This window comes from Sitophilus oryzae, unplaced genomic scaffold (assembly GCF_002938485.1).
Source record: "Sitophilus oryzae breed Bouriz unplaced genomic scaffold, Soryzae_2.0 scaffold_810_pilon_pilon, whole genome shotgun sequence".
NCBI lineage: Eukaryota > Metazoa > Arthropoda > Insecta > Coleoptera > Curculionidae > Sitophilus > Sitophilus oryzae.
Genome location: NW_022147429.1, coordinates 6,828,057 through 6,848,189, shown reverse-complemented (window position 1 = coordinate 6,848,189; position 20,133 = coordinate 6,828,057). Strand labels below are relative to the sequence as shown.

The 20,133-nt window shown below is 31.7% G+C and overlaps 1 protein-coding gene across 1 annotated transcript; it reads right to left on the bottom strand.

The window, feature by feature from the left end:
* Positions 1 to 483: 483 nt before the first annotated feature.
* LOC115889146 (transcriptional repressor p66-beta) lies at positions 484 to 18,299 on the bottom strand. Its single transcript, XM_030909093.1, has 11 exons — positions 17,387 to 18,299; positions 16,817 to 17,110; positions 16,513 to 16,705; positions 16,335 to 16,451; positions 12,153 to 12,353; positions 6,452 to 6,544; positions 6,098 to 6,308; positions 5,909 to 6,045; positions 2,629 to 2,875; positions 2,320 to 2,502; positions 484 to 719 (listed from the first exon to the last, which is right to left on the bottom strand). Exons 1-11 carry the CDS (start codon positions 17,422 to 17,424, stop codon positions 673 to 675), a joined length of 1,761 nt encoding a protein of 586 aa, XP_030764953.1. The 5' UTR covers positions 17,425 to 18,299; the 3' UTR covers positions 484 to 672.
* Positions 18,300 to 20,133: the final 1,834 nt, after the last annotated feature.

Sequence of the window (20,133 nt, the reverse complement as noted above, 5' to 3'; positions counted from 1 at the left end):
GTTAAAAAATAAAAATATTCTTTGAAAAGTATTTTCGAAAAATTATTGTTTCAACAAAATCAACATAAATCCCAGTAATCATGAAAATACGCCTATTACCGACACACTAGCATCATAAATCACAAATTTTCTACATTATATTGCAACACAATAAAGGTTTTTCACGACATACAAATGTTACTGGGTATGTGCTCGCCACTACTTGATAGCTTATGTAACCATGAGAATGCGTAATGTATTTTTTTTTCGTAATTTTCTGCAGATGGTTCGTCGTTTTTAGATCGACTTCCAACAAATAGTCTCTTCACCATTCATATAGTTTATTATAAAATGTGTGCTAAATCCGAATTATCCATCATTTCTTTTAACATACATACTCTAGTGCCGAGATAGTTAATGTCCGGGTATGTCATTTGACATCTAATTGACAAAAATGTTGCTATATTTTTTGCACAAACAGAAATTTACGACATACACTACATATCCAACTAAGAAAAGTATGTCGCGAAAAGTCGCTTAATGTTGTCATAGTATAACGCCGTTAATGGAAACACAAAATAACTTTTCATTATGAAAATTTAAATACATCCACGTCATATTATAACTTAAGAACTAAGTTTTTTGCTTTGCTATCAGCAATTTAAACTAATACACAATTTGCCGTTAATCACATCACGTTTTCCAGTTGTGTCGCTGACCAGCTGTGGGAGGAATCATATCTAAAACAAAAAAATATATGTACAGGATGTCGTCGGCTGTAGCCCAGCAACTGTTAATGATACGAGGGTGGTCTGAAAAGCAGAGGTTATGAACATATCAAAAGAACGTGTTTGTCGCATATCAAAAGCGTGTTCGAATGAACATTTGCAGTTTAGGCGCAATAAATCCGAGTTTTGGCGTCGATTAATTACTGTAGATGAAACTTGGATACACCATTATACGCCAGAAACAAAAATATAGTGCAAACAGTGGACTGCAAAGGGAGAACCGGCTCCAAAAAAAAACAAAAACTGTTTCGACTGGGAAAGTGATGGCTTGAGTGAAGGCTTGAGTGAAGGAAAGACTGTTTTTTGGATAGTCATGGAGTTATTTTAATCAATTATCTTCAAAAAGAAAAAACCATCACAGGAGCACACTAAGCTTCATTACTTGACAAGCTAAAATCAGAACTTGCTAAAAAAATGCGACAATTACAGAAAAAGAAAATCCTGTTTCACAAAGATAACGCACCATCTCACACCTCAGCGGGTGCCATGGCGATCCACGAATTATGGTTTGAGCTGCTTGACCATCCCAGCAGCCTTACTCACCACATCTAACCCCAAGCGACTTCTTTTTGTTTCCTCATTTAAAAATTGCACTCGGAGGACAGAAATTTTCGTCAAGTGAAGAGGCAATCACCTTCGTAAACCACTATTTTGCAGAGAAAAACGCCGAGTGCTATTTACACTGGTTACAGAGATGGGAGCATCGCTGGAAAAAGTATGTAGAGTTACAAGGAAACTATGTTGGAAAATAAATTAAAAAAATATTGAGAAAAAATGGCTTGTATCTTTGTTAGGTCGGAACCTTTTAAGACCACCCCCGTAGAACTTCAGGAAAAAATATTTGTAGGTAAATCGACCAAGGGAAATAGCAGTAAATTATTCTCAAGTCCGAAAGGTGGCCGCTAGTGGGCATTACAATACAAAATCTGAAGTCCCTAGATAATAGATTTTTCTAGTTGAAATGTGTTGGATGCTGTGTGAAAATATAAGTGCCGTGTGTTCTTTAACCAATTGCGCACCTTCTTCCTTCAGGCAACTTTTGTCATTAAGTGGTGGGGAAGGTTACACATTTTTAAGTTCAAATGTTAATATATCTGTTTTAGACGAACAGATGTTATTCAACTTGATATTAAAAAACGGCATTTTTTGCTCTACTATAAACTGTACTATGATTACTTTGTGACCATTAGATGGCGTTGTTTTGAAATTATCCTGGTAATGCTCATTTTCTCAAATAAAAATCAAATGGTATGCTTCATCAATCATATCATAATTTATTTTGTAGTTATGAAGGGCACTTAATCACGAAATAAAAAAAATCCAGGTTAGTTTTTAAATTAAGGAACTTGAAGTGGGGATTGAAAAATGAACGTTGCCGTTTTGTAAAAATTATTGCTTATTCAAGTAATCCTAAAACTTTATAAAAACTAGAAAACAGAGTTTTGCAATTACTTTTCTGAATTAAACAAATTCTAATGCAATCTTTATATTTCATGAATTAAACTGCACTAAATCTAACAATTTAATATTACAAATATTTAGTAAATATTACCTAGTAAGTACTGCCTTTGTAGATCAGCAGCCCTCTGCATCTGTTCAGCAATGTTAGGCGTAACCCCGCTATTCTTTCCGCTATTGGCTGCGGCTTGTGCCTGCGCCATGACTAATTGGTATGGATAGAAAAGTGGAGAAAACTGCATCAGATGCGCTGCCGGCGGTCCTCCTTGAGTTATACCTGCAAAGACAAAGTAGAGTAAGACTATTATTACACTATCAAATTTCTTTGTCAAAGATTTTATTTAAAAGATATTTTATGAAACTTGTATATTAACACTGTCTGAATATACATTTCATTACTTACTTCTCAAGAGTTGCTGATGAAGCGCTTGCATAGCGGCAGCGTTCTGTGCGCTGTACTTATCTTGTGCAGACTGCGATGATTGATGCGAACTTCTGGGTGGTGGTGGTGGGGGAGTTGGCTGAGCCGGGGGTGGTGGTGCGGGCGGAGTGGGAGTTGCTGCATGACGAGATGGCGTAGGAGTGACTGATTTTGGTACTGACTCTGATGATGGCGAAGGTGCCGGACTGCTTGAAGAAAACGAACCATTCTGAAAAAAGAGTATGTTATACTTTGCTTAAATCTATGAGATAATGCCGAGGTAATGAAAGAATATGTTCTAAACTATACAGTCTTAATATACTATAAAGGGTGGTCCGAATTGTATTCAAGAATAAAAATAAGTAAATAAGTTCATATTAATGTATGTCCTATAATGTTTCGTTTCAGAGATACAGGGTGAAGAACTGTTTTCCAAATAATTTTTCCAACTAATGTCGATATTTGGATAAAAATTGATGTTTGGGAGTGTTTTCAATATGACCCTTACTTGTAGGGGGCTCTACCTCCATATTTTTTAAATGGTTTAAGAATAATAACTTTTCGTCCATACTTGTGTAAAACTACTGAATAAAAAAATATACTGTTCAGCCAACGTTCACCGCTACGTCATCATTATTTGTCAAATATAAGCTTTAGGGTGTCTGAGATCAGTTCATATTGTTTAGAAAAGTACGTTTTTATATTACTAATTGAGCGAGTTCCATTTTTTTGGAATTTATTCATTTTTTCTTGAACTCTTCATCAGTTACAATCCTTTTAATTCCAAGCCTTTGGACTGTTGAAATTTCTATTTCTAAAGCATCAGCAACTCGCTATATTATTTAAAAACGCCATTAATTTGTATTTTATATATTATAGGAATATAACACATGTGCATTACTTATCTTATATACGGCGCGGCGTCCACGGGCAAGAGTGTTCTACCAGCAATCTCCAGCAAGCTTAGCAATGAACTCTTGCTCGTTTTGGTTAAATTTTTGAAGCATTTTTGCAATAAAAAATTTGAATTTTGTTTTACAGCAACAATCAAATTTTAATTTTGACACTGATTGATGTCCGTTAATAAAATTATAACCCCAAATCAAATGACAATGACAATTGCTAAAAAGAATATGCAGTAATTAACGAAATGCCGTAATGACGTCACCAATCTCTTTAATCTGGTTGTCAAATGAAAGAGAGAGTTCGACAATATATGACGTGACGGTGAACGACGGCTGAACATTCTATACATTTCCGCCGTTTTTACGTAAAAAAGTCTCTTGGTAAAATCGCTAAGAATAATGATGGAATAATGGTTCTCGAAATATTGACACCATCATCATTCATCATTGACAAAAAAACATTTTATAGACTGAAATCATAAATTTGAAATTATTTTGTTCCAAATAGAAATTTTTTCTAGAAAAATATGATTAATTTAAACAAATAAAGTTCCCATATTTATAATTTCAGGCAAATAACTATCTACTCAAAATGTTTATTTTTTAACTGATGTATTGATTACTTCGATTAAATATCTGGAGAACCATTAGTCATAGCGATTTTTGCCAAAAGGCCCTTTTTACATAAAAAACGGCGAAAATGTATATTTTATTACTCAGTAGCTTTATACAGGTAGGGATGAAAAGTTATTAAACTTCAAACCAGTCAAAAAATATGTCGGTGGCGCGTCATATTAACATAGAAATCAAATTGCTCATGTCATCAAAATATCGGCGTTAGCTCAGAAATTATTTGGTAGAAATCGAAGTAAAAATGAAACTTCTACATCCTGTATCTCTGAAACAAACCATTTTACACATTTATACAAACTTTTTACATATTTTTATCTGCAAAATATGCTGCCGAAGTTTCCCGAATACAATTTGGACCACCCTTTATATGTATAATATAAAAGTCATAATACTGAATGCTTGTATTTTAAGCTCTATTTAAGCTACCTTTCAACAATCATCTGGTGAGTATCTCAGTCATAGTTGTGAAGATTTATTTTTCTATTTAATTATTTTTAATCTATATCCAGATGGCACCACAATAAAAACTACAGAGAAAGAAAACATTTATCATATTAATTTGTTATCTTAATACCTAACAACATTCCTTGACATTTCTTACCTTTTACACAGATTATATTACATTACATAAAAACACCCTTACTCATATGAAGATAAATTTTAAATTTATGAATTTATTATCAAAACTAAACAAACACAATTGATATGTCCAGCTTATGGTTGCATAAATAGGAAGCCCACAAATGCATATTTATTTAATACTAATGTTTAAAAAATGTGTGTTGGTTTAAATTTAAATATTAAGCATTCAGTATAATTACCAAAATAGAAAATCAACAAAAAAATTTGTTTAAAAGAAAAGCAACTGCGAGAGGTCTTTAGTTACGAGATTGTTATCTAATAGACAAAAAGTTGTTTATAGATATTCAATATTTCTTCTTTCACAGAGAGCAAAATTATATATTATAACAATAAAATTGAGAGTGTAAACTGGTATAAGTGTTATAAACTGTGGCGCAACTTGAGGGGGTCCCAGCAACCACAAAGTTAGCCCCTGATGATTGGTGAGGGTGAGGGTCATTTAAAATTGATATTAACCTCAAATCAATATTATCTTTTAAGTGAGCTGAGCCCCCCTAAAAGTCGGTGTTTAATTGCGCCACTGGTTATAAAAGAGTTTTGATTAGAGAAAATCTCGTATAAAAGAGAAGCTAAAAAAATTAATAGTAAAATATACATTTACAAGTGTAAATCAGTATTGATGGACCCATTGTTCAAATAAGATATACTCTGCCACCACTCAACACCGATTTAAATCTTACTGTTATTTTTAATTTGTTTTTCAGAAATTTCTTCCAGTGTTTTTCTCCAGGATCCCTATAATGTAAATCAGTAAAAGATGAAATTTTTGAGCCATAATTCTTTTAAAATTCTATTGTAAATCTATAAAAACAATTACTGAGCCATTGCCATTAAAGTAAAAAATCAAAAGCAGCTCAGAGAAAACAATGAGTAAAAATGACATATATAAAAAAAGTGTTGTATATTTGGGAATTAATAAAATGTAGTTATACATAAACTGAAATCCATTATTTATTTCTATACAATTTTGATGCTTTTAGAGACAAAAAATTTATATTTTTTACGATACCATGTTTACCTTATTCTTATTATTATTAATAGTGCCTGTTAAAATAAGTTAATACTAAAAAAATAATACTCACTTGTGCCAGCCTTTGTTCTATCTCCTGTTCCTGTTGCAACGCTTTAACAAAAGCAGTTTTCAGTCTATTTGTATGTTCTGCCTTTAGTGCCTTTTTAATATTATTTGTAACACACTGCTCACAGATTACCCTGTGACCTAAAGAAAAAAATTACTAATAAAATAACAAAATCAAGATTTTTCATTTTACCTTTATTTTTGCTTTTGGTTTCCCATTTCCACACGGGAGTAAAATCCATATTGCATTGGCTACACGAGAATGGTTGAGGAGGTAAAGGTACTTTAGTTTCCTTTGTAAGAAAATCTACTACGTGTTCCAAACCGACCAAATAAATAAATTCTGTATTGCTGGGGTTAGGAATAAAATGCATCTCTGGGGGAGGCGGTTTGGGCGGTGGGATCTACAATTAAATAAATACATAGATACATATGTATATGTATTATAAATAGTAGCATACAATCGACAAGGCATCAGAGTAGCCTCTAAAATAACAATTGCTGATAATTTCCATCTAACTGACGTATTTTTAATATTGGGACATACCTGTAAAAGAGTCTTTTCAAGTTGTTTTCTTAAAGCTAATTTTGCGGCTGCCTGTCTTTGTGCAGGTGTTTGATTATCTTCTCTGGACCGTTCCTGGAAAACCAATAAAACACAAATATTTACAAAGTCTTAACAAAAGACGATAAAAATATCATTCTTTCATATACTGACTAGGTTCCTTTTGGAAATTACACAACTACAAGCTACTATAAATTGATACCTATATTCAGTATACTCTGATTCACGAAAGATAAGGATTGCATCGGAATATTTTTATTCGGAAAAGTCAAACTCCCCGGCACAAAATTGCGCCACCCTAAAATTTTGACTAAGTTTGATGTTTCATAACTTTTGAATTTGTAATCCAATTTTTATGATTGTGATATTTTTACTATCTTAATTTTGTATATTTTTACAATCTTGAATTTGATGAAAATGGAGCTCTCAATGCCCATCATTATATTGAGGATGTCCTCCGAAGTTGTCATTCCATTTAATCCTTTCATTGGAAATCAGTTTATACTGATGCACGATAATGCCAGGCCCCATGTTGCGCGCGGTAACGAGTTAGGGGTACGAGTAGTTAACGAGTACCTGGACTACACGAAGATTGGAACGGCCTCCTTGTAGTCCCGACCTCAATCCAATCGAACGTTTGTGCAATGAACTTAAAAGAACTGTTCGTCGTCGTCCTATTCCACCACAAACTTTACAAGAGCTATGACTAGCATTAACGAATATTCCTCTGTTAATTCTAGTTTAGCTCCTGTAAAGGGTTTCTATAGCTTGATGTTTATCAAACCATAAATCATGAAAAAATAACTACCCTTATTCATTCGATATGACGATGATCTCGAGCTGTTACTGCTGCGAGAGGTGGACATACACGCTATTAAAATTATTATAAAATTATTGTTTTTGTCAATAAAAGAATCTCTGAAATCAATATTTTACTTAAAAATGTGTAGCTCATAAAAAATGAAACGTTAGGAATACATCTAAGATTACAGAGTGTTTTTTATCCAAAATTGAACAGACAGAGAAATTGAATTTGACAGAGAAAGCCAGTTAATCGATTGTCGATATTTTTTCAGCAAGAACGAAACGAATTTACTTATCCAAGTAAGTATATATGATCTAAGATCCAAACGGAGAGAATTACCGAATGAATTTATCAGCGTCACACGTTCATAGAAATGTTCAGTTTGATTCAATCATCTTAACTGAATCCGACGATATACCTTTTTACAAACTACATATTTTATAACGAATTGGTACCGGCCGGTCCACGTAACTAAGAGCTATCGACGCTTTTAGCAGCGATTATCGTAGATATATAGAGATAGGAGTTTGGCCCCAACAGTCTGAATTTTTTTAGTGGACGCCGTCTATATCTACGATGGTCACATTCGCCTTTGCTGACCGGAACGGTCTGATTCAGTACGCGGGGCTACATTTATTTCTATGTAACGTGAAAATCGTCGATAGCTCTTAGTTAAGTCGACCGGCCGGCAACAATTCAATGGGCGTTCGCCTTAAGTCACCGTTTTCAAATGCTCTACAAAGCCTATGTAATGTAGCACAATTATTGTCACAGAATACCTTAACTATTACAGAAGCCACAGTAATGTCAACTCCTTTAGAGCTCAAACGTTGCGGCCAGCCAACGACCACCAATCAAATGTTACAATGCGCACTAACGTCCACGCCAAGTCGCAGCTTGGTCGCTGCCGCACGTAATACCATTAAATCAAATGATACAACACGCACTGATGATCTGGCCGTTGGCTGGCCTAAGGACTAGTGTAGTTCATTTATATATGGTCTAGCTGCAACTGGGACATATACTATGAATATAAGATTAAAAAAAACACAATAGGCATATAATTTTTTTGTACAAGTGAAACTATCATATAAGGCAAAATCGTATTTAAAGCAAATAAAGAATCACAAAAAAGGTTGAAATCAATCAAAACTAATTTGTGCAAATATAAGCAAAATATCATGACAGGCACTGATTATGAATGAAAGAAGTCGAGAGCAACAGAACAACTGGATGCAAGAATGACGTTTGATTGTCTTGGTTTCAACCTTTTTTTCATGATTCTTTGATTAAGATTTTAATACAAATTTGCCTTGACGTAGGATGGAACATGGAAAAGGGTGGAACGATTAGTGACGCTTTCTGAATATCTCCTTGTTTAAACATATGGTTTAAATTGCCAATGAGACAGCATAATGAGTGGGAAGAGGCAGCTCACAATAGAACGGAATGGAAAAGAATTGTAAAGTCAGTTAAGAGAGACAACCAAAAAGTAAAGAGCAACAAAGCAATGAGATTTTTGAATGTCTGGAGAGCGGTAGACAGATAACATCACGTATCAGGCTTTTCAGTCACAGAAAAGCTCATGAAAGAAAACGCCTTGCGTGACCATCTTCTGATGCGTGTCAAATACTCGTCAGCGAGTAATGGCGGTATGTATGTATGTATGTCCATAAATATGTTTACGGTTTAGACCGTATAAGAAATACAATGTCATCTATAACAGTCTATGCCAATTTAGGCCATATAGTATATACAAGTTGTTAATTTGTTTGTTACTCGCGGCCAGAGCTTTATGGTTGAAATATGGCAACCTCGACCCGCTCTTCGATAGACGACGCAACGGGACGAGTAGGCAGAAAACCCTATAAGTGCATGCGTTCTCAATAGACAGTGTTGCCATTCTGTTCCCATAAGTAACTGTCCAGTTTACAACCTGTATATTATATACGGTTTGTTTCCACATATGGCCCTCTAACATATACAAATTCAAAGAAAAATACAATTTAAAATAAAATTATTAGGGCGATTATAATAAAAGGTAAATTTAAATGTCTGGTCTTTGACGATAATTTTTAGATTTTGATGTAAAAAACAATTTATAAAAATGCAAAAAATAAAATGAGGACAGAAATGGCATTCTCTTCTCAACCTAGACTTTCAATTATTTCAGCATAAATTTTTATTTCTACACAAATGAAATAAAATATCATTAAAAAAGACTCAATATAGAAAAATTAACTAAATTTTTAAGGAACCTTTACTAATCTGAAAAGTATTTTCTTTTTGAATTTCATAAAAAAATTCAGGTAAACCCAATTTTTTACATTACTATTTTTAGACGTTCGTCCCTGATATTCACAATTAACTAATCAAAATTTGACAACCGCGCCGTTTAAGTTTTAGCATGATTTTAGCCAAAAATATGACAAATACTTAAAACTTGGTCCAAGAATATAGGCGGATTTTCATACGTCCGATATCTAGTGTTACGATACGATACAATGTTAATTTTATTGGTTAAATTTAAAAACATCGAGTGATTAGAAAATTCAGTAATTTTTATATTTATTGCATTTCATGCCTCCGTTAATAGGATAAAATGAATCGCTTGTTCAACCGGCAAGACTGAAATGTGCTGCCAGCTGGTGGACAAATCGTAAACCTTTCGGGGCGGAGTCAAAAATATCGATTATTTTCGTTATTTTCCTCAGAGTAATGTAATAATATAGCCCCGCGTTTCTGCGAACTTTAATAGTGATCAGCTGATTAAGAAATTTAAACGAAACTTTTATTTTATTGTAGATTGTGGATTATTTTTGCCTGTTATTTTAAGAATTCTAAACCGTATTAACAAAGAAATTATTATTTCGATATGTTGGTACATTTTTTATAATTTATAATAATGCTAATTACTCTTAATTAATATCCTTGTTTATATATTCTGAAGGGTTTTACTTATCGCTATTTTTTATAGCTATTTAAAATGTAAAAATATATTTTAACTGGAAAAAGAATTTGTCATTTCCCGATACGTTGAATGCTCCAAATTTGTCATCAAAACAGTAAGGTTAGATTAAATTTGTCAAAAAAGTGTCTAAATATCCATTATCGTGCGAAAAATGGCGCGAAAACGCTATGACCAATCAGTGATTGGGATGAGTATTATCGAATGACGAATACATAAAAACCCACCTTTAATCGCCCGTGTCGCTTCTGTTATAGTTACATAATTCCGTGATTATATATGAAAATACAATTACACGATACTTAAAATTTCATTTTAATTCTTATTAAACAAAATCTTATAACTTATTCTATTCATTAAAAACTGTCTGTATCAGATATGTATATAAATGTAAGAATAATTTGTATCAAATCTTGTTTAATAATTTAAAAACTTGTATTATTAGTTCTGTCATGCATGTTTCATATCCATTTGCACTAGCATATTCCTAGTCTACACCTACTGGTTATGTAATTTGTATGTGAAATTTCTATTGCACACTAACAATCAATAATCCAAAAACCACTGTAAACCTAATAAAAATAAACTAATAAAATTAACTATTTTACCTCCTGAGTTATACTCTGTTGAATGTTCTGTATTCCAACAGGCTTACTATCTAACCCCGGTAAGTTCTTTGGCAGCAAATAAAAAAAATGGATTTGATGTTAGTTTAGTTCAATGCTTACAATATATTACAATAAAAATGTTTATTTAAAAAAAAATAATGAAAAGTTAGTTTTTTTTTTGAAAAACGGATTGCTATTTTATAACATTCCTAAACTATTCACAATATTTATATTTAATATTTTAATTTTGAAACACATTTAATAAACACGCGTAAATACTGACAAGCAATTATTAACAAGAATAATAATTTAACACATTTTTCTTTAAATTTTTTTTAAAAAAGCCTTTTTTTCAAGCCAATTTATATTGTTTTGTAAAATATATTTTAGACTAAAAGGCGGCATCAAATAAATGACAAATCATACAATTTACCCATGATAAAATGAAAACAAGATATGATATTGCGCAGGTTGGTCACTACGTCACAGGTGATAACGGGACTATTGGTCGGCAAGCTCCGCGCGCCAATTTCAAATCGTCAAACTGATGACACAATAAATGTGAAAATGACTTTTCAAATGTCAAGCTCAATGACTTGACATAGCTTTTGAGGTTATGTCCTAATTCTTCCCTATTTTAGGTCTATTTTTATTAGTGGCCAACCATGATACAAAGAATACAAGGTATGATATTGCGCAGGTTGGTCACTACGTCACAGGTGATAAACGGCACCATTGGTCGGCAAGCTCTGCGCGCCAATTTCAAATTGTCAAACAGATTTTGTCATCTGTGAAATTTGATTGTGTCAAAAAGTTAAAATAAATTTTTCAAATGTCAAGCTCGATGATTTGGCATAACTTTTGGAGTTATGCCCTAATTCTTCCCTATTTTAGGTCTTTTTTTTATTAGTGGCAATTGAACAATATGGATATTTTTTGTATGGCGTATGACGTCACAGGTAGTATGCGCAAACTTAACGAAATCGGGGCCGCTATCGATCATAACTTGTTCTCTTTGTACCATGGTGGCCAACAATATGAATATTTTTTGTATGGCGTATGATGTCACAGGTGGTATGCGCAAACTGAACGAAATTGGAGCCGCTACCGATCATACCTTGTTTTCTTTGTATCATGCAATTTACCTGTAAACTAAAATAACAGACGACTGTCACTCTCAAGTATTCGCTCACTAGACAAACTTTGCATACATTTTGGAAAATAAAATACTTCAAGAGAATATACAAAGTGTTAAAATTATAGAAAAATTTAAGGATATGTTTAAAAATAAATTTAACTTACTTTTACTGATTGAGGTGGAGCAGGTGTAATAGTGACAGAAGGTGACAAATCCTTAACACCTGGTGGAAACGTGTTAGAAGTTCGTCCCATACTGGACCTTTGCGGTGGTTGTGGAACTGACAAATTGGTGGCTCTGCCACTAGACAATGGAGTTGCAGTAATTTGGGGCGCATGAATGCTGCTCCGAACAGCAGGTGGTTGCTAAAGAGAATATTGTTTTTTTTTAATTAAAATATACCGGGTGCGTCTCAGAAGTGGCTCAACCCTATAACTTTATTATTTTTTCAGTTAAAAAACGAAATTTGGTATGTTAGTATATGACATAAATTAGGATTGATTGACGTATTCAATTGTTTTCGGTCACTTCCTGTTTCATCGGAAATGACTACAACTTTTGATTTTTAAATTGCACCCTCGGTATTTTTTTACTTTATTCCATAGAAAATAACACTCTGTATAGAATGACATATCATATGTCAATTTTTGACATTTTCGCGTATGGTTTATTTGAAATTTTAACTTGCGGTTCGTAACAAAAATTTGACTCGAAATACCAAGTGTGTGGTGCCAAATTATTCGTAAAAAAGTTCTTTTTCCAAATATGCTAATGAGCCACCCTCGTTCCGTTTGAAAAAATTAAGATATAATTAAAATTACGATTTGAGAATTTTCTATAACTGGCTAGAACAAGACACTAAAAACATTAGACAATCAAATCTATTTCTCTAAGGCTCCTTGATTAAGAATTAGTGTTTTTAACATTGCCATGGCACTCTAGATTGAATTTTAAAATACGATTTTTTATTATGCGAGAATGTCAAAAGTTGACATATGATATATCATTCTATTCAGAATGTAATTTTCTATTGAATAAAGTATAAAAATCCCGAGGGTGTCATTTAAAAATCAGAAGTTGTAGTTATTTCCGATGAACCAGGAAGTGACCAAAAACAACTGAATATGTCAATCAATCCTAGTTTATGTCATATATTAATATACCAAGTCTCGGGTTTTTATCTGAAAAAATAAAAAAGTTATAGGGGTGAGCCACTTTTGAGACGCACCCGGTATATACAAGGGGTGGGTCAAAAAAATCGACTATTTTTTTTCACTTTATGCTCTGAAAAGAATGGTATGGTAGACAACTCAAAAAAATTCTCTCCAAGTATCAGCTCTTAATTTTAATAGGAAGGACATCCGCCTTTCAGTTTTCTATTTTTTCCTTATTATTAGAAAGAAAAATTCATATCTCGGTATCCACTATTTGGAAAAAATATCTCATGTATTTGTAGGAAATTGAATCTTCTACAAAAAAGATCTCTTACAATTTTTTTTTGTAAACCTCACCGTTCGAAAGTTATTAAAGATTGAAGTTTGATTATTTTAAGGCAGATTTTTTTTTCTTATGAATCCTCTTAACTTTTTTTCTTATAATTCGTTAACAAAAATCATTATGATACTCATGGTTTTGTAGAAAATTCACTGCTCTACAAAAATGGTTTCTTATGATTAGTCGATTAAATTAACCATTTCAAAGATATTCATCGTCAAACTTCAATGCACAATAATTTTATAAGTTTTTTTATTAATAATTCAAACAAAGTTTCGGGAAAATTTGTATAAATTTGAGTTTCTATGAACAAAGAAATGTTTTAAACCTTTTTTTCTAGTTTTTTTAGGCCTAAGCATGTTTGAGTACATTGAAACAAAAAACGATTGCATTTTTTTCTAACTTAGAGTCAATGATTTATTAAATGTCGAGTAAATACCGTTTTTATGACAAATTTAATATAAAAAGTATTGATTTAGAATGGAACGATCGGAAGACGTGGAAGTTAGGCATCGGAGAAGTTTTTTTTTATTTATCAACTGAGATATGAATTGGAATCCCGTTTATACTTTTCCAAATTTCTATACCGTTTCAGAGAAAATTAATAAAAACATGAAAATCATAATAACAGCGAAAAATATGACGTTGATCAAAATTAAGGTTGATTCTCACTATACCTTCCATATCAGCTCCCTTCCGTTTCCCTTCTGATAACATAAAATATTATATCATGTAAATGAATAGGACAATGCACACTATCCGTTCCGTTTCCCTTCCGTTCCATATCCTTTCCTTCCATAAATTTTTTGGCGGACGGACTGAAGCGTATCGGAAACAGCGTTGTCAAGTTCTTACATTTGTACCAGCTCTGTTAAAATTTTGCTGATATTTATTTATTCTTTCGCCTCTTAATTAAATCTATTACCATTTTCAAAAGATAGAAAATTTTGAATTAAAACTTTCGTAATGATATAAATTGTACAATAAAAAGTATGGAACTGATACGGAACGGAAGCTTACCTATAGCGTCAATACAATAAAAATACGAAACAGATATGGAATGGATATTGAATGGAAACGGAAGGTATAGTGAGAATCAACCTTTAATAATAACCATCTATCAAAGAATAAAATCGAATTGATATTACCATAGAAATGCCTTTTGATTTTTAGAACTTAGAAGAAAGTCAACCATATTTTCATATTTTTCTTAATTTTCTCTGAAACGGTATGGAAATTTGGAAAAGTATAAACAGGGCATTAACCATTTTAGAACAAGCAAAAAATTTTATGCAGAATGCATTTTTCTCAAAATGTCAATAACAAAAATGTGTTTCCTCTTGTAAAGACAAGCCGGGGACATACTGTATAAATGCATGTCTGATATAACTAATTTATATTATTTTTAATTTGCTAATTAATACGTAATCAGTGACATAAACTAATGAACAAAATATAGCAATGATAAACGAAAAGATAAAGATCTAATCTTGTGAAAATAAAAAATATTTTCAAACACACTTATCAATCTTGTTTCTTGTAGATACATAAATTTAATTATCTTTCAAGTAGAAAATTTTACATATGCTAAAATATTTAATAGTAATAGTAATTAGACATTAAAATGTGATACCACAACCAATATCACTCACATGGTATGTAATCTTAAAATGTTTAAATGCTGGATTACAAATATAATTGAAGAGTGGAAATACCAAAGGAGGTAAGAGCCAAAATTATTTTTTCGAGATAAATGAGAAAAACACAGTAGAACTGAAACTAATAAATTTTTAAAATATCTTTTAAAATACATATATAATACCGGGTGCGTCTCAAAAGTGGCTCACCCCGATAACTTTTATTTTATCAGATAATAAAACGAGATTTAGTACGTTAGTATATGACATAAATTAGACTTGATTGACGTATTCAATTGTTTTCTGTCACTTCCTGTTTCACCGGAAATGAATACAACTTTTGATTTTTAAATGGTACTTTCGGTGTTTTATTGCTTCATTCGATAGAAAATGACACTCTGAATAGAATGACATATCATATGTCAACTTCTGATATTTTCAAATATGGTTTATTTGAAATTCTAACATGCAGTTCATAACGACAATTTGACTTGAAATACCAAGTGTGTAGTATCAAATTATTTGTAAAACAATGCTTTTTTCAAATATGCTAATGAGCCACCCTCGTTCCGTTAAAAAAAATTGAGATATGATTAAAAATACGAATTGGGCATCTTTTAACTGGCCAGGATAAGACACAAATAACATTAGACGATCAAATCTATTTTTCTAAAGCTCCTTGATTAACAATTAGTGTTTTTAACACACCCATGGCACTCTAGATTGAAATTTAAAATTTAATTTTGTTTTAAGCAAAAATGTCAAAAGTTGACATATGATACGTCATTCTATTCAGAATGTCATTTTCTATTGAATAAAGTAAAAAAATACTGAGGGTGCCATTTAAAAATCAGAAGTTTTAGTAATTTCCGGTGAAACAGGAAGTGGCCGAAAAGAATTGAATACTCCAATCAATCCTAATTTATGTCATATACTAACGTACCAAATCGCGTTTTTGATCTCATAAAATAAAAAAGTTATAGGGGTGAGCCACTTTTGAGACGCACCCGGTATACATAAACAATAGACGCTTTCGCATGGCACTTGTAACTTTTGTTAGAACATGCAGCATAGTATTTATTAAGTTTCTAATTTAATAACTTAATATTGAAAAATTTGGCACTTACCTCCTTTGGTATTTCCACTCTTCAATTTAAATTAATAATTAGCAAAAACCATTATTAACAAATTAAAAAAATATTAGCAAATGCTTACCCCTCTTAACAGAGATGGAACATTCTGAGGAACAGTTTTTGAATGTGAATTTGAGGTATTTGGATGTCTCATGTGAGCAGTGTGGGGTGATTGAGTCTTGCTATTATTTGGCGGTATCTATAAAATCAAGTAAAAGTTAAACTGAAATTATTCTATTTACTTAAAACTTTATTCTCACCTTTACTATCGTAGGTGTTATACTTAAACCGCTTGGCAAACCTGCAGGGGGCAGAACAGAAGGAGGAACTCCTGGAGGTAATTGAACTGCAACATTTTCCTTTAACTGTTGGGATTGCTTTAATTTTTTTAATAGAACTAATTTCATTTCTTCAGCCCGAAGTTCTTCTCTTAACCTACGAAGTCCCCTGTCCCTAGTAAATAAACATAATTTTCAATTCACTTATTGCAGTTTTTCTTAAAACATGACAATTGCTATATTGATTTAAAGGTATTAGTCTTGGAATGTTCACCTCTTCTATTACCTTTGTTTGAGCTCAGCTGGTGATAACTCTTTAATTGGTGGTGGCAATGGAGGCATTTCTCCATCACTAGAATCGCTATCGCCATAGTCCATTCCAATCCCGTTAAGTCTTCTATCTAATGATCCATTTATAAGGGCATCTGGGGACTCTACATAGCTTCTTGGTTCAGTACGAGGTCTTAAAACTCGTCTAGAATTAACCATTGTTGCTGTTGGTGGTGCAGGAACCCTTGGTTCAATTTGAACACTATCACGGCAAGTAGGAGGTACAGAAGATGATTGTCGATTTGAATTCCTATCACAAATAAAATTGCTTATGAACATATCTAACTGCAATACTAGATTTATATAACGTATATAAAATAAAATAAAATCTAAAATATACAGATAAGCAAATATATGAGATATGTATTTGTTACTTAATTACGTTAGATATGTAAATTTGAAGAATGTTTATGATAAAAAAAACATATTAGATTAGATAGTTTTCAAAGATAAACAATTAAAAAATTAATGTCAAATCAATTAAATGATTAATTTATACATTTGAATAGAAAAAAAAATAACATACCCTACACTTAAATCCACAACAACTTCATCAACTTCCATATTTCCAAAAGAACGATTTTTCCTAACTTCCTATTATTATGAATTTGATTACCCAACAAGTTCCAATTGACTGATCATAAACATTATTACAGGCTGATCAGTTCAAATACAAATAGAACAATATTGAAATGTAAAATACTTCAGTTCATAAAAATCACAATTAATGTTGATCACACACGATTAACCCGTATTCCATTTGCAAATTACAGTCTTTTTTATAAATGATTCCCGATACCGGAAAAGGCTAATACATATACATAGGTATAGCGACCGACACCTCATAAGCCAGCTGCGATGCGATGTGAATGGCCGAGGCCCGAGGATGCTACGCTTTATTTATTACACTTATTTTAGATATTTACATGAATCCCCGCGAAAATCACATCTAATAACCTCAAACACTGAAACCTCCACGAAAAATCGAATTTAACGACACCCAACACGGTATATTTCCGTAAAATAATTGAACGTACCTTGGGTCAATTAGTGCACCGAAATTGTAATCTAAACCTCGCGTTGACAAATCGATTATCTCTGTACACACACGTACACTTTTCAGAATTAAAATCAACTATTAACTATTAACTCGATTTTTTTAACTTGGGTAAAAATAACAAAATAAGAATTTAACCATATCTAATCCACTTCTAATTTTATACTCATCACAATTTTTTTCAATTGAAAATCAACAAATATACCGCCACTTACTACTTTTCTTCACGTAAAAATTAACAGACGAATGATTTTATTCAATATGGCGCGATCCTATGTTGTCTTGTGTCTTGTACGTATTTAATCTACATATTTAAACAATAATCACAGACTTGCTTTTTCTCGTTCTCTCTGACATTCTACACAATACATTCTTTAAACGTACGTCTTTACTCGTATCGTAAATATCTCTTTACTCCTAACTACTGAAGCAAGTCATCGCTCTATAATATTATCCATCTCTCTCATACTCATTACCAACGCTTGCTTCAAAAGCCTCAAATCAACAACATACAATGTGCATACTTATAATCAATGACATACAATTAACTCTACAATTAATTTAATTAGTTATACGGCAGAAGAGCCTAGACACCATAGAATAACTAAAAACAGTCAAGAATTAGACAATACAAGTGAAAATATGATTTGCATCATATTTGCATTCACGGCATCGGGCATCGGGCATCACCTTCAGGGTTCGGAAGTAGTTAATTAAGACGTAATTTACCTGATTAACTACGTGTAGTTTTTCTTCAAAAACTACGTCTTTTTCCGTTCATTAACTACATGAAAACTACGTTAATAAACTATGTATTGATATTATGAACAATTTTCCTTTGTATAAGATGAAATAGAGATAATATGATGTAAATATTATATTTAAAGTCATATTACTTCTGTTTTCTTAAATACAGTATGTGTTTTTAAAGCTTCAACTTATTATAACCTCACCTCAAACCTATGATATTTGAAAGTTACATACATAGGTTACATAAACTACAGCCTCTACATAAACTACATTAACTACATGTAATGTAGTTTATGTAGTTTTTAAAAGTAACATGTAGTTTTCCGAACCCTGATCACCTTACATAAGTTTTTATAACGTAAACATGGTTTTGTGGTGTAGGTCATGGTCATTAATTTATTTTTCAAAATACATACTTTATATTTTATAATCTATACAATTTCGGAAAAACTTTTCAAAAACACCCTCAAGACTCCAAGTTTATTATTTTATGCTCTCCTATAGATCATATAATTTCTATCTCAGTTTAGGCCTCTGGTTTAGGCCACGTTTAGGCCCATAGAAAATAAATGCAGATGATTTACAAATAAAATAATAAAATAGAATGTTATCAATATACCTATAGGTAGTTGTAACCTAGTTAATTATTTTATGGTTGTAACTTTTGGTTGTAACTCTGGTTGTAGTTATATCACAGGTTATAGGTATAGACCACATAAAGTAATCCGCAGTCCGCAGGTATACTTAAGTATATTCAGGCACAGGTTACAGTTACGTACACGTATACTTACATACCACGGCTTATACTTTATGATTGTTTATGATAGACCATCGTCTCTGGACCAGTGCAACTATCTATATGCCAAGAGCCGAGCAGCCCTTTTATGGACTTTTAATAGGCATTTATTATCTATCTTATTATCCTATATTATATCTACTTTATTATTTATATTATATAAGGATTATAATATGTAAAAACAAAAAATGTAAAATATATTGTTAATGCTCAATTCAAACTCTTTTAAATTAAAGGAGATATACAATTAAAATTAAAAATAGCATAGAGTAGTTCTCACGAATAAAATAATTATTATTGGAAAATGTATAAACATTTTATAAAAAATGTATTAATTTAAAAAAAAAACCTTGTAAGAAAAAGAAATTTTTTAAACTTGGCAACGTTGATTTAATATTTAGATTTATTATTTTTATCCAATCAAAATTTTACTTCACTATTTGGACCAATCCCAATCTTTGTAGGATGCCCTCTATGCAACTGAATATTTAGGAGTTCAGGCGAATTTTCTCATCTTTTTAAAAACACATAAACATTTAATTTCATTAAACGGAATAAATTTTAATTTAATAACTATTATGTGTATATTTGCAAAATCATATAATCAACATTTAATAATATTGAAATTTGAATTTCGTTGACAAAAAATTTCAAATTCAAATTTAAAAAT

What these genes read in the sequence shown, in the direction of transcription:
- LOC115889146 (XM_030909093.1), bottom strand. Translation starts at nt 17,424, where the DNA reads ATGGAAGTTGATGAAGTTGTTGTGGATTTAAGTGTAGG. An exon ending in GTTGTGGATTTAAGTGTAGG is followed by an intron (nt 17,111 to 17,386) that starts GTATGTTATTTT and finishes TATTTGTGATAG; the next exon opens with GAATTCAAATCGACAATCAT. An exon ending in TTGAAAAGACTCTTTTACAG is followed by an intron (nt 6,309 to 6,451) that starts GTATGTCCCAAT and finishes ATTTAATTGTAG; the next exon opens with ATCCCACCGCCCAAACCGCC.